The following is a 27,568-nucleotide window of genomic DNA, read 5'->3' on the forward strand; positions in this document are numbered from 1 at the left end:
GCCAACACTGGGCAGCTTTTACATAATTGAATAAATAGAGTTGTTGAAACATTTGTTCAACAACAACAAGTAAAAGCTTGGAATGGTCTATTCTTTCATTGGATGGTGTGTGCCTGTGAGCCAGACTAGTTTCGGAGAATTCCACTCCTCATCAGTGACCTCACTACTATAAAGGTTTGGTTTGGTCTGATATTTCATTGGAGATAGTGTCCAAGGTCACTGATCAGGAGTGGAATTCTCCGAAACTAGTCTGGCTCACAGATACACCACCCAATGAAAGAATAGACCATTCCAAGCTTTTCTTTTTGTTGTTGTTAAACAAATGTTTAAACAACTCTATTTATTCAATAATGTATTATCAATTGTTCAAATTCTTTTAAAAAATAAATTTCCAAATTTTCTATAATTATATACTAGTATATGGACTTTACGCAGCCTAATACGATATATATATATATTTACCATTCATCCTAAGTATTCCCGCACACTCATACAGTCGTACCTGTGAAATATTGTCATCATACCGACGGCACATTAGTTATGTTATGCGTAGACCAACTATAAGAACGAAAATTGCTGTTGCTTCTTTTTAAGCACACAGATACACAAAAGGCTATCTGTGCTCTGCCAACTACGAATATCGAAACGTCATTTTTAGCATTATAGTCCCTCAGACATACCGGTGTGGGTATGGGTGTGTGAGGGTAGTAAGATAAAAATGTCCTGAAAATAATGTTGGATTCACAATTATAATATGGTAGGCAACATTGAAAATTTAACCAGTTTAACTTCAGGGTATCATACGCCGTTCATCGAATATTGGACTCTGAGACAGAAAAAACAACAATATATTTATAAGTTATATCAGTTATAACTGAAATAATGACTACCGAGATGAATATAAGACATATAAATGAATAAAATAAAGTTTATTTAACGCTTGTTGTGACTCAGTCTTATCACAAATGCAAGAAAGCAAACAACTGCGCCTGCGTACTGATTGGTGCTTCTTCACTTTAACGGTGTAAGTCTAGAACATTTGAGAACAAGTCTATAATTCTATACTTACATAAGTTCATAAATCTACAGAACTTGAAACGACATAAATTATTTGCCTTCAAAAATGTTTGTCACTTAATCAGTTCTCAGTTCTAATCAAATAGTAATGGTATCAAAACCTTGATTTAATATAAAGAGATTGAAACAACGAAACAAGAGTATCAGAAGGGTATGATTATCGATTTATTATTTCCTAACATAGTATACAATACTTACACATAAAGTATGAGGCTTCATTTTTATCTCCTTTCCCTTCGCTTTTTAACTATTAATTGCTATTCTACTTCACATTACCTCAGACAAACAAGAAGATCAAATTAAGTTGAAATTTGTAAATAAAAATAACCACAGATGTCGACCACTACTAAACCAAAGAAAAATAATAAACTTACTCTCAGATCATACTCTTCACCAGCTTCGAGCGGTTTCTTTACTGTCACAGTCCCGCTTATTGGACTGATGTGGAATATGTTGTTCATTTCTCCGGCTTCAAGACCATATGTCACACTGCCACTTGGTCCTTCATCGTGATCCATGGCAACAACCTGGAATTAACACAATCAGCCACATAGATATTTGCTATATTGCGACAGTTTAGTGTGATAATAGCTAATTGAAAATAAATTCCAAAGGTGAAGCTAGAACGTAAAAATGGGTTGAAAACTCGTTTTAAATTCCATCAGTCGGTCTTAAATTTCAACTCAATAATTTCAAATTATTATAGCAACATCTTTTAATTTTGTCTTATCCTCCAATCTTTAATAAAACAGATTACTATCATTTGACAACTTTTTTTAAAAAACTTACTACCTTGGATCGAACATGGTTTAAAAGAATGCTTTAAACTCTTCATGAAGTTCAGTAAACCTTCAAGTAAAGAAACCTTGTATTTTTCTTAAGAATCGTTTAATTTGTACTAGACACCACGTAAGGAGAATATTTTCAAATCTACCGTTGTAAGACAAGAAAAGAATTGTACGATGCTTAGTTTCCTCCTCACAGAAGAAGATCTTCTGTTAATTAAAGAACACTACTGATAGAAAACGACCACATGATAAATCATGGCTGAGCCTTGTCTATCTCTAACTTAACTAATTCTGTTCTCGTTCGAATCCCATTCCGTTCCATTTTCTTCATTCTTCTGACTCATCAATATAAAGAATCCAGGCACAATTATACAAGTTATAATAGATTATACACGCGTACATGAGTATAAACAATCTAGAAAAAATAAAACATTCATAGCCTCTCATTTTAAAGTTTCTTCCTTAGAAAAACAATTCAATACTTTTTGGTTCACTTGAATATTTTGATAGGGCATTTATACATTGCTTCTAATTATTTTTATTGTTCCTTTTCAAGTGCAAATCTGCACATTGGGCTATCTGCGATCGAACCCACCTTTTATACTAAAAAGGCACAGTAATTTTCTTTGAGGTTTAAAATAGACACAGATAAATAGTTAAATGTATGGATGATAAATGATCCAATTAACCATTTTTTTTGTCTGTAACGTAAAGAAATAATAATGTTATCATTCAAGTGATATTAATGAGACAATAAAGTATGTGCAACTCTCAATGAATCTGCATAAAAAACAATCAACAACAAAAACACACAAAAAATACAACTAATTCGTAAACTTAAATAAAATTATAAAAGAAAGCAGACAGGTAAATGCCTGACTATAGTTCGTGTACTTCTCATCGTGAAGAAAAAATAATAAAGTAATCTAATGGAATAGACTGCAAGGCAGGCCTAACCTTATATAAGCGTTTCCCAATAAAACTTAATTACATTGAAGAGCGAGTAGTTCACGTCATTTAAAAGTTGTCAATTGATAATGGATAATATTAAAAATAATGTATAGCAGAATCATTGACATTGAAAGCGTAATTAATTGATTAGTTTTCAAACTTACATTGAACTCTGTAAAGTAATGTCATAATATTTTTAAAAATAGATCTACTATTTTATACGTTGGGGGGGGGGTGAGCTATCCAGGTACAATATTTCAGATGAAATTTCACATGTACAAGGAATTGCTGCTCCTATGGTTTTATTGGTTTTAAACCTAATATTAGCGTTGGTAGTTGAGAGTTAAATCTATTAATTATTTCATTGGATTTTTACGTATTCGTTTTATTTTTTTTAGTTTTACTCTATGTGAAATAGAGTAATAATTAAAATAGTTTTAAAATAGAAAATTAGTTAAAAAATAGAGAATTTTAAAATACATGTTGAAGTGTCATCTTGGATTTTGTATTAGATTGTCTCTAGTTTATTCCTGGTCTTTTCCTCCAATAATGAAGAGAGAGAGAGTTATTGGAAAATTATTAGATTTGCTAGGATAAGGAAAAACAATTGAAACAATGGAAAACAAGTGTATAGGATTTTAAGACGCGGAGATGTGTTTCTGAAATGCAATAGCAGTCAAATATTAAACATATGCAAAAGACAGAAATTGGCTTTTTAATACAGTTAGCGAATATTAGATAGGAGTTTCTCATATTGTTTCGAGATCATTTCCGAGCCAAAAATTAAAGATTAAAATTTAAATTGGCTTTTTAATACAGTTAGCGAATATTAGAAAGGCGTTTCTCATATTGCTTCGAGATCGCTGCTGAGCCAAAAGTTAAAGATTAAAATTTAACTGTTATATTAGAATTATGACTTTGCATTTTCTCACTCAATTAAATATAATTTTTGGCCTTAGGTGAACAAAATACCATATGGCCAATTTTTTTATAACTGGTTTATTTAGATCCTTAGTACATTCTGACCTATTGAAGTGCATTGCCATTGTCGTAAAATATAGATAATTGAGTATTAACATTTTATTTATTATCCTATGTTTGATAGCCTAAGTTTAAAGTTTATGTTTTAAATATCTTACTAAAAACTATACTTTTATTGAACGTCAACCATCTATAGTATAAACTTGAATGATAGTTAGCTACATTTTACTGCAGTTGCTGTGTATTTTTTTAAATAAGTACTGCAACAAGGTAGACATCTGTTAGCTTTCAAGTACAATAGTGTAAAATTGTAAATTAAGTTGGTCTTCTATATAAAAATAATCTATATAAAAAAGTTGCACGCGTTGCTGCTTTTTCTGTGTCTAAATTCTTTGATTTTGTTAAAATTCATTAAATATTCCTTCTCTACGTTTTTTAGGTCAATATAAGGGTTGAACTCGTTTGGACTGTCCCTGTTTGAATTTTGATACGGACGACATTTTGTACTCTGATCTGTAAAAAATATTCAGGTCTCCAGGAAATAACTCGCTTTTTCTCGTTAACTTCAAAACCCAAAGCAGGAGCTTTAACAAAGCTTACGTCTTCTTGGATCACATTTTTTTTCCCCAAAAAACAATGCATGAAAAACTAATGAGGGCAGTCAGTATCCAAGTGTTCCCAAAGGCATTTACAAAACACTTACGCGAATCTGGAATCGAAAGCCAAACTATAATTACCAATATACCACATTTGTTTTTTTTATCCTGGAGATCGAGTGTCATTGATACACTTTTAAACTTTCTACTATCTACGCAACATGCAACAAATATACCAAAAGGTTTTGTCTTTCCATGTGTTTTTTGCAGTTTTCATTAATTGTGAACCAGAAACTTTATCACTTAATACTTATAATTACTCTTTAGAATATTTGTAAATTAACATAAATATAATTTCAGCTTAATTCTATTATGATTTTGACTTAAAATCTTCCAAAAAATAAAATACACAATTACAACTACAACTGACTATTTTTGTTTATAATTACCGCCCGGCATGGTCAGATGTTTAGGGTCTGAGGGTCGCGGGTTCGAATCCCCGTCCCACCTAAAATCCTCTCCCTTTCAGCTGTGGGGGCATTATAATGTGGCGGTCAATTCGTTGGTAGAAGAGTAGCCCAAGAGTTGGCGGTGTTACTTAACTGCCTTCTCTCTAGTCTTTCACTGATAAATCAGGGACGGCTATCTCAGATAGTCCTCGTGCAGCTTTGCGCGAAATTCAAACCAATCCAATTGTTTACAATTACCTTTAAGCATCAAACATCCGATGGAGGTTTCAACGTAACGATGTTTGCTGTTTTTATAGTGAAAATTTAGACAGTGTAGATATAATAGGTTTGAAAATATTAGTGGTGTGCAACTGCCTGTTATCTGGTAAAGGTACGATTTTTCGAGTTCTATACTGAGGATCCCGGTATAAAAGCCGAAACGTCGTCCCATTTTCATTTAACGGGCAGTTACAGTCCATTAAAGTTCTCAAACGAACAATGAATGATTGTTACGTTTCTTAGGATTCTGTTTTTAATGTCCTTTATATACCTATACACATGATGAATCTATAGTTATTTTCAATTCTAATTCCATATATATTTTAAAAAAATGCAGGAATAATTTCTCTCAATACATTTCTAGAGTGGGACGGACAGCCTCTTCAAAGAGAGAAAATTAAACAAAACCTCACACACGAAAAAGCCACGAAACGAGTCCAAACCTCCACTGAGAACTATTCAGTTATTAAATTCGTTACTTTCCCAGATAATGTTTGTTTTTGTTTTTAATTATGCACAAATTTAATTATGCAATGCTCTGCCCGCCACGGGTGTCGAAACCCGGTTTCTAGCGTTGTAAGTCCGCAGAAATACCGCTGTGCCACTGGGGGGCACCCCAGATAATGTAGTGACACCTATATACTTATTGTGTAGTAAAGTGTCTATGCGGGTAATGTATTAACACTAACTTTCTTATTGTATAGTACAATATCCAATATAGATAATGTAGTGATGTCTATGTAATTAGTGTGTTGTACAGTATCTATCCATATTATGCAGTGGTATAAAATAGATATAAATTCAGATAATATGTTGATACATATGACTCTTCGAGTGAAGTAATACGTAGAAATAACTAAATACTCATTGTTTCGCTCTATCTATTTCTTGGTGATATCTAAGTAATTAGTATTTTGTATTTCTTTTTTTTTCGTGTATGATTTGTGTAATACACTAACATTTGGGGATAATCGGTTACTAACAAAATACTCATTGTGTAAAAAACATAATATTTGTATATTCTTCGTCCATTATTTAAATTGTGTATGTAACATATTTTGATATGAATTACCTAAATAATTAAGACGAAGGCAATTTCTAACATCTTTTGTGAACTATGTTGTTATGAGAAAATATTGTATTTCACGTTAAATATACACGTGCCAGTAAAGTTTTATGTTTGTTTGTTGTTAACCACAAAGTTATACAATGAGGTATATGTGCACTTCCCACGTGAAGTATTCCTTTTCTATTTTCAGGAATTAATTCTCAAAAGATACGTTTATTCTACTGAACTATAACGAAATATAACATATTTTCTTGGGTATAACTACATTTTGGTCAAATTTTGCGATATTAGCCAAATTGATTGAGTTTTTGCTTCTTAGAAAGTATATATTTCACGTCTTTACAGATATAATAATTCTTGTTTGTTTCTAAGATCTATATACAAGTGTTTATATCAAAGATATTAATACCTTATTAGTTTACTCCTAAAATAGTATCAAATTTTGAAAGAATAAATATTAGAACAACAGTACACCTAAAAATGAAAGAAAGAAAAACGGTATAACATAATATTACGAAAAAACTATATTTACATGAAACTCACCCGAAACAAAGCATGTTCTTTGTCAGAAATATTTGTAGGAAGCACCGTGCAATGAAGATATATGTGATGAAGGAACTCTGGGTCATGGTCGTTAATGTCCGCCACAGTTACAACAACTCTAGTTGTTGAGGAGAGAGCAGGTGTCCCAGAATCCGTGACAGTCACCTGTAAGCACGAAAAAATTGGACATTTCACTGTCACTACATCAAATAACATCGGTCAAATATTCCTGAAAAACATTAAAAAAACAAGAAACAAATAGTTCTATCTACCTATTTATCTGTACTTTTATGAGACAACTAGTCAAAGACAAAAAGCGTCACACAAAAAGAAAATCACAATGTGAGAGGGTAAATGTATCCAAGTAGGTTTGTTTGTTTATTGAAATTCGCTCAAAGCTGCTCGATGGCTATCTACGCTAGCCGTCCTAATTTTAAAGTGAAAGATTAGAGGGATGGCAGCTCGTGAAACACCACTCACCACCAATTCATGGCTACTATCCACCAATAAAAAGTAAATTGACTTTTACATCATAGCATCCCAACAGCTGAAAGGACGAGCATGTTCGGATCCGGGTGTCGATCCAGTGACCCAAAGATTGCGAGTCGAGCGCTTTAACCACTAGTTATGCATGTAAGAGAAGAGAACAAGTACCAGCAGTTTACCATGTTTAACCTTTATTTCCAAGTTCGCATGAAAAATAAAATTAATACACAATTAAAAAATATTGTAAATATTGATAATAAAGTTACAACTACCATTCACCACCTTCGGCAACTTTTGGGAAATGACTTGATCCTAACAGAACATAAAATAAAAGAAGGTGTGACAGTTTAATATTATAATACTTCGCCCTTTCATAACTAATATAAAATAAATATTTATTTAGATCTACTTGTGTAATCTTTTTGCCAATTTTGATGTTATTTGTGCAAGTAGCTGACTGGATATCACAAGGGCATAAACATATGGAAACTCATATACACAGGTATAGTTTTACTGATAAAACTATAAAACTAGTTTTATAAGTGGGCTTCAGCATCCACATTTGCTTTTAATATCTATTTTCTTATTCAATTATTCATTTATTTCAAGTTTCATTTAATTTCATACTAGTGCCCAGCGTTTCTCGGATGAAAATGGCTTTAACTGATTTATTTCGTTATTTACATGCTAATTTATCTATCTACTACAAATCTTCTTTGTACACAATATTTTTTGTCTTGCTGTTAGGAGCAAAGAAGAAGATAATATTTTCATTTATAAAAGCCATCTTGATCACTCGTTACCAAAAATAAAAAAAATCCGACCTTTTCAATTTGAGACCATTTGGTCGTCCTGTGTGTCAAAAATTGCTATATTGGTCACTTTGGCCTCAATTTGCGGCCTCAAAACAGCTTATGAGACCGCAGCCACTTAGCCCATGTTACTTCCCGCACAAAGTTGCATCTTTACTCCGAGTTTGGAGTTTTAAAGATGTGGCCTTGCATAAGAAACTCCAAACTCGGAGTAAATGGACCCCAATAAGAGTGGCGTCTGTAGAATTGTTCCCACAGAGTAGTACAGATAAACCGTCTGAAAGCTTAACCTTTCGAACCTTGCATCGAATATCTTACTTTTTCTGTCTCTCTCTTTTTGTTTGGAGTTTTAAAGATGTGGCCTTGCATAAGAAACAAAAAGAGAGAGACAGAAAAAGTAAGATATTCGATGCAAGGTTCGAAAGGTTAAGCTTTCAGACGGTTTATCTGTACTACTCTGTGGGAACAATTCTACAGACGCCACTCTTATTGGGGTCCACTTCACCATTCTCACACTGTTCTAGTTTTATTTGTCTTTTATCTGTGCAACACTTTTTAAGAGTTACCTTACTTTTAAATACTATCCAAAGTAAGGATATATTGTTGCGTTACACTCTCTTTCCTTCAGTTATTAAAATTAATTAACTGACTGTTTTAAAACACACACACACATACATATATACAGTTGAAGTAATTTTAAAAATTTACAAAGGGTTCAAATTTTTCAAGGAATGCAAGTGGTTTTACATTATTTATAATTTAGTTGGTTTGTTTGTATTTTGCTAAGAATGTTACTGCTCTAGAGATATCCATGTAAATCTAATATACATTCAACTCTTAAATGATAAACATGTAGCTAAGATGTTTCACAGCATACTTATGCAATGAGAATAAATCCATTTCAAATATATTTCAACGGTAACGCAAATATCTACAAAAGGGCAGCATATTAAAGTCATCAAGCAGTTCCTCATGTGCTACTTTGACATAAAAGGGCCAGCGCGTAAATGCTATTTTCTGTTGTTCATTTCTTTGTGCTCACAAAATTAATGATATCGTTAAAGATAAATGCACGTGCTTTACAGACGAACAACACGCTCACACAGTGATGCTATAACTGTACGTTAATTACATAGGATAAAATTCATAGTTTCTTAACTGAAAGACTTCCAGCTAAAACAATCTGTGATTTGTGGAGTGCATTTTATCTCAGAATGCTATACCATCAAAATGGCATATAGTAGCTTCATTTAAGCATAGACGAATTTATTAAGTTGCAGCTTCTATCACTTCTGAAATCTCAAGGTTGGAATATGTTATCCCGAAGGGCACCAAACCTTTTAACACTGCAGGAACAACTCAACAAGCTTTAAATATCGAGTAAACATGCCATTATGTTTCCATTACTTTAGATTCATCGTAATCTACTAGGGTATTAGGGAAAAAACTTTAAACACGCAAAGAAAGTTTACTAGATTATATTTGTTTAAGATTAATGTATGTATATGTCTCACTCATTATATGTTCCTCACACTAATGATATAACACCAACAAATAAATTTATCAAAGATGTTGAAAGCATTACTATCTTTAATATTTTTTTGGAAACTAATTCATTGGTACAAAACTATTCCACCCGTTTAGGATTGTTCAGAAAATCCCACACAGTTTCGAAAGAGAAAGCACTACTATTTCGTACGTTTGACACCATAACTTTTCGTCGTTGTTTAGATGTCTAATCAGAAAAGCATTACGATTTGAAAGATATAGCAAAACGTGCTCATCACTCCACACGAATACGTATCAGTTAATGTTACCAAAAATATTACTTACAAACCACGAAATAGAACTATTCCAAAGTTTCTAACCAGAAATACTTTATACAAAGGCAAACTTACAACCAAGAAACATTTTAAAAAGGGAAATTACGATTTTCTACTCTAGTGTATTGATTAATATTTAATTTATTTTTTACTTTCTGTGATATGTAGTAGAAAACTTCTTTAATTAAAACGAGCTATTCTGTCTTCTTACCAAACTAACTTTTTAGTTAACACGTTTATTGTCTGAAGAAATTTGAAGAATCAGGGTTATTCTGATAGTGAAGATTGCGGTAATACATACGATAATTGATTTATTAGTATATATTATTTAAAATGTAGCTAACGTGAGAGGTTGATTAATTATAATACTTTAAATTGATATACTGCCACAAGGGGTAAGTAAGAATCATGTCCTGTTGTGAACAGTGTAATTATGTGCTTCTACAATTAGCCCAAAAAACTAAAGTGTGTGATACGTAAAGTTAAGCTTGAATGTTTGTAGAGGAACTATATTTTTATACTCATATTAACACACACTTTATTGCAACTCTCAAAATATCTTCTTTGGTTAAAAGTATAATATCCGTTATTTAGCAAACTTAGGTGTACGTTGTGACGTTATTGCATACAATCTTAGGATAACTTATTTTAGTGTTATTAACACCAATCGGGCTATTCCAAAACAATAAACTTCACAATAGTTTTATAATAATTGAGTTCGATACTTTTTAATGCTTTGTCATTAAGTTAGTTGATGATTAATCAAACAACATATGATTACTTTGAGCCTTAACTTAAGTCGGGTATAACTTCCATAATCCAGGACTCAGCTACGAACAGCTACTGAGGGATGAGCCTAAAGAAGATTTTCTTGTTTGTTTCAGAATTCCATGCAAAGCTCACAAGGACCAGCAAGGATCATGCATTTCTATTGTTTAATTCCATCATCTACGGTCAACCAATAAAAACCGTAAGTTATTCAACTTAGTGCATGTTTGTATATTATTTACTTTGTGTTCCTTAAAATCATATTTTAAGGGTATATTAAATCAATATCTAATCCTTGTAGTTTTCTTGCATTAAAGTCTTAGTCAGTAGTAAAATAGAAGATGACGACATGCACAAACTTATCGCCCCTATAGAGGACAAGCATAAACATATCACCCTTGTGATTAAGCTTCTTGAATGATCTAAATTTAATATTATTATTATCATCAATGTGATTTAATTTACCATTCAACACGTACACTATTTTGTTATTATTTTACTGTAAAACAAGCATTTTGTTTTGAGACTTCCTTACTATTAAGAGTTTCTAGTATTCATTTTGGTTTATCTTTTTTCATGTTTTCAAATTACTTAATTTTTTCTACTTATAGTGTTTCGTCGACGTGAAGTTATTGTGGTTATTAGTGCTCATCTCACATCAGAATAATATTACAAACTATACTATTCAAACCTTTTCCTGTATAAATAAAGTGTGTTTTCTCAAGATAAACAATGATATCTAATCGTTACATTGTTTACTCTTCCAGTAACAGTCATCTGAATAGACAATAAGCTTAGCTTCTTGAAGGTGTATTTGTTTGTATGGCAAGAAGTTCTACAGTGTTTTGTAATATCTTATTCCTCGATGGAAAACAACAGGTTTTGGGGTGTTTCTACGACTAACTTGACTAACTTAACATTTGAGATCGAGTTATCCAAAGCTTTCCAATATTTAGATATTGCAGAGGACATTTGTATAATGCTAAAAAATATTTATGTCCTCCAAAAAGATTCTTATTTATTTTTATGTAATAATTAAATTTTCTCCCTTCTTTCTTTCTTTCCCAGTACTTGTAATTCCTTATTGATTCATTATGTTATTCACAATGTGATAAGAATTCCCTATTAATTCCTTTTTTCTCATTAACCTCTCTTTACTACATAATGTTTTTCGCTATGGTATTTTTTTACGTTATGTGAGCTACACAGTTGAATTTATTTTTATTTTGCACTATTTATTGTTATTTTCATACTGTTTTTTATATTCATCTCTTTGTAATCTTCCTCTGTATACTCTGTTTGTATAAATTCTTCATAAATAGTTGTAATTTTCTTTCCTCGGATTTTAGAAAGTGTTGAATAAATAATATATGTATGATTCCAAGCACTAAAAAACTTACCATATTTGAGATCTTTCGTTGACGCACGTGCATCTCTATAAAATATGTGAAATGAGATATTGTTACAATGCAGAGACATTGCTGCACAGCACAACATTACGTAAATAAATGCTGTGCATGTGCATTGCGCCTCCACGTTAAATAGCAAATTTGAATGATTTAAGGTTTTTATAACAAGCGAAACGAAAGAAAGAGAGAAAATATGAACAGAGATAAAACAAGAGTGCTCATGTGGCAAAATGGGCTTTGTTTTTAATTTTAATCACAGTAATTCATAGCACAAATGATACCACTTCATATAATATATACATATGTATATATATAGCAAAGTGGACGTGAATTTGATGAATATTGTTAGATTTTCTCAAAAAAAGGCGATAGTCTGGAGAAATCCATTTCCTAACGACGTGATGAAAAACAAGGATTATCATCAGATGAACTAAAATGATAACTCACTAGCTATTGTTAAATTCGATCTTTTTTAACTACCGTGGTCAAATCATTTCAATAGCTAAACATTATACGTGTATAAGACATACTTAACTTCAGTACAGTCACCGAAGTGACTGTACTGAAGTTAAGTATGTCTTATACACGTATAATGTTTAGTGAAGTGACTGTACTGAAGTTAAGTATGTCTTATACACGTATAATGTTTAGTGACGTGACTGTACTGAAGTTAAGTATGTCTTATACACGTATAATGTTTAGTGACCTGAGATAGGCTAGTCGCGTTCACGTTTCGTAAAAAAAATTTGAAGAATGTTGTTTTATAGAGTGAAATTTACATCATTTCTTATAGCAGAGTTAAACGTTTGTAATGCATAAACACAAGTATTGTGACGTTTTATGTTTATTAATGATATTGTTAGCAGTGTATAATTTTGGGAGTTGGCCGTCACTCTTATAGCGCATCCAAAGCACAAAGCATCTTTCTGAGGTAACAGCATGCGAAAACAATCTTCGATAATATCTAGGACACATCCGACTCATCTTCGTTGTATTACATATTTTGTGATTGAGTGTTTATGGAATAATTCAGAAATAAATTGTGCGTGTAAAACTGTATTGTTGTAGTAGCGTTTCATTTTTAAAACAGTGGTTATTCTTTGTTAAGGTATAGTTATCTGAAAAATGGAGGGTCTTGAATATTCCTTCTCATAAATGGAGAGCGGACTGAACGTTTGAAAAATTCTAATATAAATAAAGATGGACTGTTTGAGATAGTTGGTGAAAAGTGGGATTATATGAACACAACTTATTTTACAAGTAACAGAATAAAATGCTGGTCATGGGATTCTGAATGGTGGTGGCACTAAAAGTATACAGGCATGAGCTACGAAAACATAACTCAGGATAGTATCAACAATATAGAGCGTTCGACTACGTGAACATGAGTGATCTTAATACCAATAGTATACAGAATTAGACTATATAAACATTAATAATGATATTACTAATAATATACGGACTTAGACTATGTGAAAATGGCTGACAATAGTACTAACACTATATAGAGTTCAAATATGTGAGCATGACTAAAAATAGTCCTAAACGTATACGCCGAGTTGGACTTTATGAATATGACTGGTGATGGTGCTAACTGTGTACAAAACGTGGGTGTTTTGGTATTTGTTGGTGATAGCTGTAGTAATTTTCAATCGTGGATTAAAATAAGAATATTTTGAGCTCAAGTTCATAAATTATTCGCCAGACGCAATGGTACCCGTTTAACGTCGGTTTCTCGTGTTTTTCTACCGACCACTGGGCTCAATTGAACCCTAATTTGCGACATTAATGAGGTAAAATTGAAATGGATGCCAACCCGAAGTGTTAGTCTAATTGTTTACACTCGATCTTAGGGAGTCTACTCAAGTGTTCCTACTGAATGTCATCAATATCTTTCAGTCAGTTCTTCCCAACAGCTTGTGACACCAGACAGACGGACAACTCTGTTTATATATATATGTACGCACAGATTATTTTTACTTGTAGTAATTTCTGCTAGTTTCAATCAAAAGCGCGAAATTACCTCTGGTGATGGTTATATCAATAAAAGTGAGATCATGTGATACAAAGGAAAGTTTATCTCTATATATATTTCCTGTCTTTATTAGTTTAGAAGAAAAAATGTTGAGCACGCTTCCACTACGGAGATTCAACTTCGAAGTGAAGTTAGCGTAAAAAACGTTTCAATTTAAAATCGTCTACTTTCAACCGACATTTGAGGCACAAAAGCCAGTGTTGGCACACATAACTTTTTCTAGTTTTCCATCTCCTTTCTTTAAGATGTTCACATGTTTAAATAATTTATTTAATTCAGTGATTTTGCCTCATGTTTAATGTATTAAACTAAAGCATTACAAATTGAAACTAAAGTATTACATTTGCTCACCATAACACACTAAGTGAATAAAAGACACGATCCCTTTGCTTGTAGACATAAAATCTCTTCTTTAACCCTGAATATAATACAGTATACTTAATACTTATACAGCATTTGGTTCTGTAACTTTGATTTATTTCAAAAGCACCTGTTCAGAGTAATCTACGAAAGCTCCTCTAAAGTGACACGTTTTGTTGGCATGTAGTGATTGAAAAATCCTGAGATTATAAGCAAAAATAATATTAATTAGAAAAAGTCGTTTATTTTTGTGCTGTGGTGATAGTTTCTGCCTTATATTTCGTTTATTCGAAACCATTATATTATTAAAAAAGAAGTTGATTCAGGTTTTATATGACATGAACGCTTAATTGACCATAAAAAGTTAGTTTGGAAATCTTTTAGTTTTTTTGCCTCAATTTTCTGATTTGCATGTTCTTAAGTCACGTTGAAACATTGCTCACATATATTTATTCATTATTCATTACAAAACGTAAACTTATAAACAAATTAAAAACATTCCAAAAGTTACGAGCTTAGTCTACGTTTTGAGTTATTTTTTGATTGATTGCTTACTGTAATTTTTTTATATCATAAATTTGTAAAACTTTACGTAGCTGTACGTGCTACTTGGTATGTAAAAATGATTTTTACAGCTTAACTTAATAAGCTGCAAATCTTCTATAAAAATCATAATTGTGATTAAGAAAATAAAAAAAAAAGCTGAAAAACGTTCGTTTAGTGAAACGTAACGAATTAAAACGAACTGGAATGATTTAGTTTTAGTTCGATTTTAAATCCTTTATCTAATTATTTACTATACATTCCTTTTAGGTGGAGCGTGGGTTGGCTCTGAGGTAGAGCTCTGAATTTCGAAAAATATTGATCGCTCTTTAAACTGTGGGTGCGTTATAAGAGTGACAATAAATCCCTCCACGTAGGTAGTTGATAGTAGGGAGCTTCTGACTGGCTGCCTTCTTTATGGTCAGTAGTTCAAGATTAGGGATAGCGATAGGTAGCCTTAGTAGCCTTGCCATAGATATAAAATACAAGTACAAAATACTTAGAAGTGATTGTACGACGAACAGTTTTTTAACCAATAAATGTACCAGTTGTTACTTTCTAAATGATAGCGTGTAAAAGGACACAAAAAGTGACTCTCTAATTACAACTTATTTAACTCTTCTTCTTGACTTTCGCTTGTAGCTTATATAGCTGGATATAGATAATTAAAGCTAATTAAATATTTTATAAGTTAAACTGTGGTAATTGATGCATAACAAAAAGTAGTATTTCTCAAGAGAAACCAACTTTTAGCTATAGGGCTACAAACACGATATAGTACATTTTTTGGATAAAAGTAAAGTTTAAGATATATCATTTTTACGCTTGTCAGGAAGTATTAAATGTAAAACTAGACTTAGCGTATGCAATTGGCCAAATCAAATATTTTATTTGATGCTGTAAAACAACAGGAAAATAGTTTGCACAAGCTGTAATAAATAATGGCGTATATGGTGCCAGGTTTTTTCAATACTTCATGAAAAAATGAATAATATTTCAGTAGAGGTCTTCCAAAACTATGAGTTAAACTTAATGTTTGGAATCATTTGAAATAGATTAAACAATTAATTACCATGTTATTGCAAAAAAGGCTAAAAGTTGTGCCTAATCCTAACAAATAATTAGAACTTTTTATCTAAACTGTACTCTCAAAAGAACTAAAACATCGTCGCCACTAAAAGTGCTAAATTACTCTTTTAACGCGAAGTATTAAAACAAAGAACGATTTGATACTTCAAACTTGAGCAAGTAAACTTAATTTCGGATATCCAAATAATTTCAACTAGTATATAATTATACCTTCTCCATCGTTAGCTTTACGTCTACCTATAATTTATCAAGCTAATTTCTTCTTATATTTTAGCTTACGACCAGAAATATTATCTGGCTATATGGAACAAAGAATACGTTTAAAGCTTACTATAAAATCGGATTCCAATAAATCAACTCTTTTTTTTAAAGCTTATGTTTTCCTAGTGATTACATCTGGATCCTTTTTCACCTTATCGACATATTATGTACACGGTGAGATAAATGGGGAGGTGAGAGACCCCCGTGGTTCAGGCATAACCATTCCTAAACTGCAGACCGCAATGGGTTATCTGTCTGCCGTGGGAAATCGAACTTCGGATTTAGCGTTATAAGTCCGTAAACATATCCTCATCCACTGGAGAACCCCACCGAATAAATCGGTTACTTTTAATTAATCGAAAAACGGGATTTCCTATCACACTTATAACGCACCGCTGAAAGTGCAAGCAAGTTTGGAAGCGCCACTTTTGGTATCCAACACCCTAGGATCCACTATCCGATAAATTAACCACTAGGACACGATCGGGTATCATTAGATCTTGACAAACTTACAAACGTAAAAGAACACGCTGTATTTCTACATAAAGCGTCATTAAAATGTTTGAATTGTATAAAATGCAAAATGTATTTATTGACACTGGCTTGAGTTACTCTGATATGTGACCGAATTATTATTTTATTTATCTTTAAAATTCTTCTCTAATTTTAACAAAATTTATAATATTTCTTTCGCCTGTATCTATAAAACTAGATTTCATTAGACTGTCTGTGTTGTTTGAAGAAAATAAGTTGTGTTTCCAAAATGCGCAATCTGCGTTGAGCCCATCGTAAGGATCAAATCCAGAGCTTTAGCATAATAGCATATCAGTTTTATGTAAGTTACTCAAACATACTAGTTAGTGGCCTAGTGGTAAGCGTGAACGGACTGTATATCCTAAGGTTTATGGTTCATGCCTCGTTGCCGCAAGTATGCGTTTACCATTTTTTGGCTATGGGTGCTATACAATAGTGACGGTAAAATCCCACTATTCGATCAGACAAGAGTAGCTCAAGAGTTGGCGGTGGGTGAAGTTGATCATTTACCTTCCTCCTAGTCTATTGCTTTAAAATTAGGGACGGTTAAAACAGATAGCTTTCGAGTATCTTTGCACGTGTGTGTATTTTCTTATAGCAAAGCCAGAAAGATGCAGTGTACACCGAGGGGAATCAAACCCCTGATTTTAGCGTTGTAAATCCGAATACATACCGCTGTCCCACCGGGGGATGAGTAGCTCTGCGCGAAAATTCAAAAATAAACAGTAGGAGTGTTGAGTACAATTTAAAGTGCCCATAAAGTTACCCGTAGTTTTAAAGCTCATTACAGAAAAGGGTATTTATTAAAGTTTATGGCAATCATTATGACCCATAGGATGGAAATTAATAAATATTATGTTACACAAGCACAGAGAGAAAACGTTATAAGAAGTAAACGAGGAATCATGTAAGGTAGACAAAAATCAAGAAAGTGTAAGCGAAAAGCAACAAAATAACAAAAAACATAAACGAATGAAATGAGGGAATATTTAAAGAATAATAATTAGATAATACTGATAAAAAAGAAAGAGAAATAACAAAAAATATTGTAAAACGAGAGAATAACCATCTCAGACTAAAAGTTGAAAATGCAAAGTTAAAAACAAGATTTGAAAAGAAAAACAGGGCAGAATAAAAGAATGGCGAGAAGAAAAATACAAAATAAGAAATAATATATAGGTAAATAGAAGAGATATTAAAACTAGAAAGTGCAATATAATCTTATGTTTTTTCTGATGTTTTACTAAAAACAACAACAAATACACTGAAAGAACTTAGAAACAAATAACCGGATAACCAAATGTTATCGGCAAAAATGGTTATTATTTCCAGAAAAACTAAATAAAATGATATTTGTTTTGTAAAACAATAAACCTTGCATTCTAGCATCATGTAATAATACAAAGAGATATATAAGTATTGCCCCCTAGTGGCACAGCGGCATGTCTGCGGACTTACAATGCTAGAAACCGCGTTTCGATACCCATGGTGGGCAGAGCACAGACAGCCTATTGTGTAGCTTTGTGCTTAACTTCAAATAAACATATATAAGTATCAACTGACATAGAAAATTCTTAATCTCTGTGTAATTTCTTAATGTCAAGTAAAGTTCTTTGCTTTTCTTTATAATTAATGAAATCACTAGCTTTCCCAGAACTATTTATGCATACGTATTTCGTATTAATTTGTTTGTTTGTTAAATTTCACGCAAAACTATTCAAAGGCTACCTCCAATCACCGTCCCTAATTTGAAGTTATAGAATAGAGGAAAGTCAGCTTTTCAACATCACCCTGTGCTAACTCTTTAACAAATAACAGTAAGATTGACAGTAATATTATAATGCCCCCATGGCTGAAAGGGTGAACATGTTAGGGTGCGGGTCACGCCTTCGCATTGATAAAGCTTTACCGAGTGTCTGTACGACCGGATAATAATAATGGACGTAAATTCTGCGAGTATTAAATATTCTTATGTTATTAATAAAAAATGTCTTTTCCAGAATGCAATGGCTTACAATTTTCCTGTTTATGATAACCAAAAAGCAAGTTTTTTGCATGATGTTTTATACTAATATAATTTGTTAAAATTATTCCATTTTCAAACAATAATTTATCTATACTTTCTGAAACCAAGATTTAAATATTTCATTTTATAACAATAACGTTTTGCTGTGTTTTTTACAGCAAGCAACTCATTCTTTAGGTCACCTTTAGTATTTGGCTGTGAATAACTGTAAACACTGTTGCTATGTTTATGAACATTTCTAGTGGAAGTAACGCACATTTCCATTTCAAAATATATATATATATATACGGTGGTTATATTCGTACAATATACAACTAAACTTTCTGAGTTTTAAGATATTTAAAAAGTTATTATGAAAGTTATTTTCACAAAGATATCCATTACGCTAGCATTTGGACCTGAAACTATTCTCGCATATTGTTGTAAGCCATGCAAATATTTGTTTTTCAATTTATTCTCTAAAGCATTGCCTTTTTGAACGATTTTCGTTCAGCTATTGGAATATACCATTACCAGTCACAACATGCTTAAGGAACGATCAAAGGAGAAACAATGTATTAGTTACTAATGACTGTTATATATACATGTATATTATCTACGTAAAGGTGTTATATATACATATATATCAATTGTATAGATAAAAATAAGTAACTTATATAGGTTGCAAGTTATGAACTAACTATACAACGTATAAAAACATGAAGTTGATGAGGGTAATAAAACCATTCGATTGACAATATATAGATAAAATAGATGTATATATATATATATATACATTTAAAAAAAATATTATATAACAAATTATTATGGTCATTTTAACATCTAACCAACAGCGACTACTTATCTTTAATGATATTTTAAAAACGTCTAAGAGAACTATGAAAAAAATGCAGATTAAGCACAAAGAAACTACAAGTAGAGCAAAAACTACGATGTAGAGAAAGTAAAGTGTACACTAGTACGAAAGGTATCCGCAAGGAGTTCGACCCACAAATACAGTATATCAGCTTCAATCTCAATTCGCGAGCTTTACATGGAAAATGAAATTAGAACTAAAATGTTGAACTGAAAGATATAAAAACAATATTAACAGCAGATATCGACGCTCAAGGCCATAGCTTCCGACATTTAGAACTTTCATTCAACGTCTGCAGTCAGTTGTGGGAAATAGTTGGCTTCTAATAAAAGAAATGCAATAATTAAAATGATTAAAACGGCAAGTTACTATGTTTGTTTTGAACTTAAGTACAAAGCGGGCTATCTGTGCTCTGCCAATGACGGGTATCGGAACCCAGTTTCTAGTGATGTAAGTCCGCAGACATACCGCTGTGCCACTGGAGGGCGACAAGTTACTATGAACAATAGGCAGTGATAATTAAAACTTATTTGTTGGACCGGTTTTTCAGCTCATAACTGTCACATTTAAGTTAAAAATTATTCTTGGATTGTAAAGAATGATATTAAGGAATAATATGTGTATAACAGTACACCCCTATTAGACTCATAATGCAAATACTATTCTAAATAGTTAATGGATAATTGGATATTTATATATAATTTGTCTACGACTGGATACGGCTATTATTATTATTGAATATTATCAAAGCCTTAGTTTATTTTTATGCCAAACAAATGACAGCTACCAATTCATGTTAAAATCCATGTACACAAATGTTCATGTTATACTACAAGCAATGCAACCCATTAAATAATCAGAAAACGTTTGATATTTGTTAATAATACGTACGACTACCTCAGACACTAGAGCAAGTCGTATAATCCATGTTGCAAATGTACAACGAAAGAATCAATGAGCTACTGGGTAATATTGTTCACTCCACCATCAAAGTTGCTCCCAGTTAATAAACACAGCTTGGAGATTAATCAAGTACTGCAGAACGTCTTTTTAATGCGCGTTCAATCGGGCTCAAGTCCGATGAACACGCTGTCCAGTTCATTTGTTAGACACTATCATCTTCCATGAAGTCGCTAAACAGTTGATCACGGTGGAAGTGCATGCTATCATCCACTAGAAGAAAGTTCTGACAAACTAAGTTAGCATATGATGAAACTAATGGTTATATAACTTTCCCTATACCATATGTCACTAATAGATCCATATTGTAGCACCTAAAGGTCAGCATTACCATTAGTACTGATCTCTACCTAAACATGTATGGTTGGATCTGGCCTGTGTCCAAATGTGAACACATCTCGTATCGGCAATGTGAAGCATGATTCATCTGTCAGCAAGACCTTCACTCACACCTCGTTCAATTGATTCATATAATATTTACTCTACGCTGTTTCGAGGCGATAAGTTAGAGGAACTACTGCTATTGACTGTCTGTCATAAAAGCTTACCCGTGACTGACCAGTTGCTGATTCGGTTGTGCAGCTAAGGCCATTCAGTTGCTATGAACCCATATTGTTAAATAGTAGTCGTGTTGAAAGGTTATCGCCCAACTCTACTGGTAATCTGAATAGTGGAACTCGTCAGACGTTAAAAAGTTTTATTCCAAATTCTTGGGACTTCCTTACCTTTATACTGTTATCCAGTTACTGATGAACTTGTAACAAACTAAATATTTTTTAATATATACGTATACTTATAACTTAATGACTTGAAAGAAAGATTTTCAACAATATGATTCGTCATTACTTAAAAATATGTTTTATTAGTTGCGACTAGCTTCCAATGACAGGCTGTAGAAACTAACTGATAGTTTAGGTGTGAGACACGTGAGCACCCATGTCTAACTCTTGATAGTTTTTATTTTAATTCAACTTTTTAATTCCTAACGCTGATTCATGCGCTAGGCTTACATTACAAACAATGTCTGATAGACTATATATTTCCACCACTACATCAATCCTTTCCAACATTATAGTTTGTACAAAAACGTTACTTGTTTGTCTTTTGTATGTGATGCGACATAAATGTGTAAGTAAACATGAAAAATAGGTATATCATAAACAAGTAACCGAAAACAGAATGCTTAAAGCACATTCCACTTTTATTCATATATTTGGTGTGGTTGTTTTAGTGTAAAGTCACATTAGACTATCTGCTGTGTCCACCGCGCGGAATCGAACCCCGGATTTTAGCGCCGAAGTCCGTAAACTTATCACTGGCTCACCAGATGAACTTCATATATTTAGAGAAAATAGTAATTATTGAGACGAGGTGAATTGATTGAGTGGATTTGTTTGTTTTTTTTAGATAGTGAAATATTATTAAAAAAATCAAAAACTAATAAAACGATGTATCTGGGCAGGCCAATCTGCACTGATTAATGGATACTCAAATTGAAAAATAGTTGCTTTAAGAAATATTTCTAAATATTTCTCGGGAATTATTCTCTTGTCTTTTCTAGATTACTAATATTTCAAAACGAATTTCTATGAATGTATCACATACCTACATGAGATATAAATTTGTGACCTACTTCTCAATAATATTTTTTTCTGGGTTAATCCGATTACATATATTGTTGTTAATTGATAGTTACCACATTATTGCTCTGTAGATATATATGTGTAGCTAAGAGTGAATTGTTGTCAATGAATCTTTAGTGAAATAAAACTATTGTTCTAGATCAAATACTCTTTTAAAATATAACTTATAACAATAGCAAGTAATGGTTAACTAACTAAACTTATAACTAACAGAAATATTTGTTTTTACTACTGTGCATCTGTAATTCAAATAACAAGTTAAACAACTATTAATAATCTTAACAATGTAGAGCAAATTCTGAGCAAAACTGAATTGGTGCCTTGTTGAGATGCTTAGAAATTAGTGTCCTGTTACGACGAACAACAACTTAGATTATAGCGCCCTCTTGTGAAAGTGTTATTTGTTAGTGTAACATATCTAACGCTTTCGGCAAAGAAATCATCAATGCTAAATGCAAATGAACGTCTAAAGCTTATTTGTAATCTGAACTAACTAACACCAAGACGTTTTGAACCATATCGAAAAGTCTAACTTTATATTGTCCAAAACAATTAAAAATAATTGGGATTTATAATATTATAGTTTTGATAAGGCAGAACCACTGCAAAGAAATAGTGTCAATAACCTTCTCTCAGTTCACACTTATGAAAGTCAGATATCTGATGATCAATCATGTGATAAGAAATACATGCAAATGATCATCTAGCCTGTTTTATAAATATATATATAATGACCTTACATACTTTTGTCTCACTTTGAAGTGATTCACACGATTTATAGCTAGTTCTTAAAGAATTATATTTTAGCTCATTAGGCTGATGTTAATTGTTTACAATTGCCTCATAGTGCTTCCAAGCCAAGGGTACAATTGCTAGATCACCTGAATAAGGCAGACCATGACCCACAACACAAACGTATATGACCTCTACCTGTCAATTTCAGATCACTTTAATCGCAGGAAACAAGATCAAAGGTTGAATCATATATTTATAGCCGCAATAAGCTGTTGTGTCAGTGTACCACAGCTAGAGACAAACTTCACAAGGCCGTTCTACTCAACGCTCTAAGGGAGTGCGTTTCATTTACAGCAAGGCACAAATCAGCTGCTTACAATGTTGTGAAAAACACATCCACTGGATCAATGACACATGGATCAACATTTCTTAGAAATAAGTCACGCTTCTCAATATATCCTCATCACGGGCATATGCTCCTTTGGAGAAAATAAGAAACCAATTTATATTTCATTTTCATAATAAACGTTAATAGACATACCAAGCTATATGTACCATCAGCGCCACGTGTTACAGGTATCACATCCCCTACTGCATTTCGTGCTGCCATGTGCTGGTGAAATTGGCGTAGAGTTTGGCATAGTGACTGATAATTCTTGCTTCCACCATGCGGAACTGGTCAACACATTCCCTCAATAATAAGTAAATTGACCGTATGGTATGACATACACGCTCACCAGCTTTCAACCCCAATGCACACGTATAGGATGCTAATGGAAGATGCTATGGGGTGCATCGTGTCCCGCCAAGTAACTCCAAATGCGATACATGTCTCGAAAACAGTTTTTTGAGAAGAGGGATCAGAGTTTAAGCAACGTCAGTGCGAAGTTGTTCTTGCTGTTTTGAAGTGAAATGTCATAAAGTGTAAAAATGCTTAGTCACCTACAAAGACTCGTTTATAAGATTAAGATGCTGGCCACTCATCTTACAATAATTAAAATATCATGAGGCTGATTTGCATAAACCTAAACTGAGGAATGATTGACATTATTTTATACCCGTGTCATATACACCTTGTCATAGCTAAAATATTATGAATTACAATTGCCCTTTAAGTGCTTTGTGTAGAACAGTTTAATTCAAGGCCACTGAAGCATTCCAATCAGTATTACATCTACAGCACATACTACATTAGATACACTCTGGACCTGAATTATCTGTATATTTATCAATACATTTAATTTTTTACACACTGTTCCCTATCTATTTATATGTTTTTATAGTTATTACATATATTAGTCCTGGTTGACATTTGACGATAAGTGTATAACGCTAAAGCCAGCATTGGTTCTAGCACATTTGTGTGGTTGTATATCATTATTACCTTAGCATCAATTAGAGAACTGATGATGTAATTAAACTTAATTCTGGTGAGAGTCATCACCATTGATACAAAGAACTGATGATGTAATTGGTTTAATTTTGGTCGGAGTCATCACAATTAAAGTTCTATTATAACGGTTTACTTGCAGATATTATATAAAGACAGCATCCCATTCCCAGGGACTGGATTACAAAGATCAAGGATATCAGCATAAGAAGTGAACTAGAAAATTAATAGCAAACATTACTAGAAGTAGTTGGCTCATATTTCCGCAGCTTTTAACACTCTTAGAACAGATTAATTTTAATTCATACTTTTAGAAACCACAAATTTACCATATTAAAAACAAATATGATCGATGTGCTATAATAAAAACAAGTTGTGTAAAACGTAGACGACATAGATAAATTATATAATTGAAACATATATATGAAAAAGATGCCTTTCTCCAAATATATAAATCATTCACAAAATGTACTATACTCACTTCGGCTATCACCAATACTTCAGTATTAAAAGTTACATTTATTTATAGGATATATATCTAACATATATATATATCTTTACGTGTGACTAGATACAAATATTTATATATTAAAGATTAACTCATTTTATAATATCTCTCTTAATCCTTCTATATCGATCCACGCTGAGGAATCAACAGAATGTTAATTCATAAAATTGTAAAAATATATTCATAAAATAATCATTTCTTTTCGAAAAAGGAAAATAGAATCAGAAACACGAAGATTAAAAATATTAAAACTATGCAAAAATGATTATTTTTTTATTTGATTTTATAGTAGAAGAAGTTTCAAAAATAAATTCAAAACTATAGAAGTTACAATAAAACTGATTCCGAAAAAATAGCTGCATACACGTGGCATACAAACATTGGAATACGGAAATAAACTGAGAAGTTAGATCTCACATTCACTACAACTCTAGGAACAGTTTCGATGTTAGACCTGGTATTTTGTATATTTGTTTTAGAAGTTTTATCTTCTTGATTTTTTCAAAAAAACGAATTTTCTGTGGTACATATTTGAATTTTTATCAAACGTATTTACTTCTGAGTCAACACGAAATATTACTGTCCGTTCTACTTCACACAGCAGCTTCAAGAGAAAAATTCCTTATATAAAAGCATAACAGTTGATGTTAAATACACCTACCCACATTCAAAAACACACACAGAAAAATAACATTTACTTCGGTTTTACCTCTAAAATGTGTTCTTCCTGTGTTTCCCGGTCTAGTTGCCATCCGGTAGTCTGAATTATACCTAGTGAAGTAAAAATCAGCATAAATTAGCAAACACAAAATCTTCATTCACGTGGTGTGATGCAAGGTAAAATAATATGGAGTGTGGAAAACTGAGATCAAGAATAAACTGATGAATTTTTTCCTCTAGTAGCAAAGCAAGATAAATATAAATGTTCAATTGAAATTTGTCAGTAGTATATAAGAAAGTTATATGCATGCATAATATTGGCTAAGAAATAGAGCAGCGTTTTGGAATCTTTTTTTTTTGTACTGAAGTACCTTTTTTAGAAATATTAAAATAGTCAAAATATGAAGCTGTAATTAAATAGGCAGATAGTTGGATTGATCGCTATGATACACAAGCATATAAAACACAGGTAGAAAAAAATATCATCGCTATTAATTTATACGTGGAACTACCACGGTAACACTGAAAAATCTGTATAGATCTTTATTCATAAACGTTCGATAATTCAAAGAGAGCTGATGTGTTAATACTGTATGCGAAAGAGTTGATCTAATCAGAGAAATTTTTACATCTTAAAATAAATTAGAGTTTTGTTGTTGTTTTTATCCAAGTGTGATAATAAACACTTATCTGTCTTACTTGAAGATAGTTATAAGCCTATACATCATGAACTGTGGTAGTGGTTCATAATAGGGATCGCAAGGAATAAAAAAAAACCTAATAGAACGTTCAGACAAAAAGCACCTTTAACAGCAGAGATTCAGTTCACATAACATTCTAAAACATTTACTATTGACTGCTAAGGCTGTACATATATAACAATTGCACAAAAAGCACGCATATTAGACTAAAGGAAAGAAAAATCCACTCAAAAGAGCCAGTTTGTAATTCTTATTATTCTCTTGCCAGCCTACAACAAAAACGGTTTGGTATATTGTACCCAAACCTTTTGTATAATACTAAATAAGGTACTGCGAAGGTCGTAGGGGTATTGAAGAGTGATTTGTTTCTTATGTATTTTATATAAGCTAAAAAACTTCCAAATTCTAGTGTAAATGATGTTATCATTACCCCTTGAAGTTAGTTTTCTTACAGATACCTGGTGTTCCTTTAAAAAGCTAACACGGTGAAACAAGTATTACCAGCACGTAACAAATGAACATTAGATGAGTGTAACATGTAGATACTAAATACTTTGTACACTATATAAATGGTATATTTAGAGAGCCAACCCATATATTATGTATTTAGTGAAGGAATAAAAAAATCAATACACATAACATTAAATTTTATTAAACACATTCGTAGAATACTTACTTTAGAAGACACGAAAGTTTATTTAAAGCTATGTTTTAGACTTATGTGTCTTATTTGCAAAAGCTTTTCTACTGGTAAAATTTTATACGCGCTTAGTGGGGCTGTATCTTAGTCAAAGCATATAATTACCCATTACTATGCATTACATACAGAGAATTATGTTACACAGAAACTAGAAATGCTCACTATATTATCAAACAAATCTCTATGACAATCTCCAGCTGCAGTTTAACATTTCACATCTCGAACTAATGCGATCAAGTAGTCAATAGCTACATTAAATCATCATGAACCATGTAAGCTATCTACTAGCTATGTATATTATCATTAAAAGTTATAAAGTTAGCTACCATATCAAGTAATCATTTGCCCATAGTAGAGCATAAAAAAAGCCAGCAAACAAGACAAATAAAAAACTGAAAATTTAAAACTTGCAAATAGGGATTGTAGAAAGAGTAAAGAAACAAGGCTGGAGATACTGTAGACATTATTTACCACAAATGCCTATTTTAACTCCACCAAATGTAGTTATAGGTAACAGCATGGAGTCAAAATAGGGG

The 27,568-nt window shown here is 32.1% G+C and overlaps 1 protein-coding gene across 1 annotated transcript in view; it reads right to left on the minus strand.

The window, feature by feature from the left end:
- LOC106478865 (fat-like cadherin-related tumor suppressor homolog) overlaps positions 1–27,568 on the minus strand; it is a 227,395-nt gene that overhangs the window by 64,001 nt on the left and 135,826 nt on the right. Inside the window, exons 3-5 of the mRNA XM_022382546.1 lie at positions 25,681–25,742; positions 6,734–6,898; positions 1,452–1,604 (exon numbers count right to left, since the gene is read on the minus strand). Coding sequence (XP_022238254.1) covers positions 1,452–1,604; positions 6,734–6,898; positions 25,681–25,742 — 380 coding nt within the window. The remainder of the gene's footprint in view (positions 1–1,451; positions 1,605–6,733; positions 6,899–25,680; positions 25,743–27,568) is intronic.

The sequence above is a fragment of the Limulus polyphemus genome, unplaced genomic scaffold (genome assembly GCF_000517525.1).
Source record: "Limulus polyphemus unplaced genomic scaffold, Limulus_polyphemus-2.1.2 Scaffold256, whole genome shotgun sequence".
Taxonomy (NCBI): domain Eukaryota; kingdom Metazoa; phylum Arthropoda; class Merostomata; order Xiphosura; family Limulidae; genus Limulus; species Limulus polyphemus.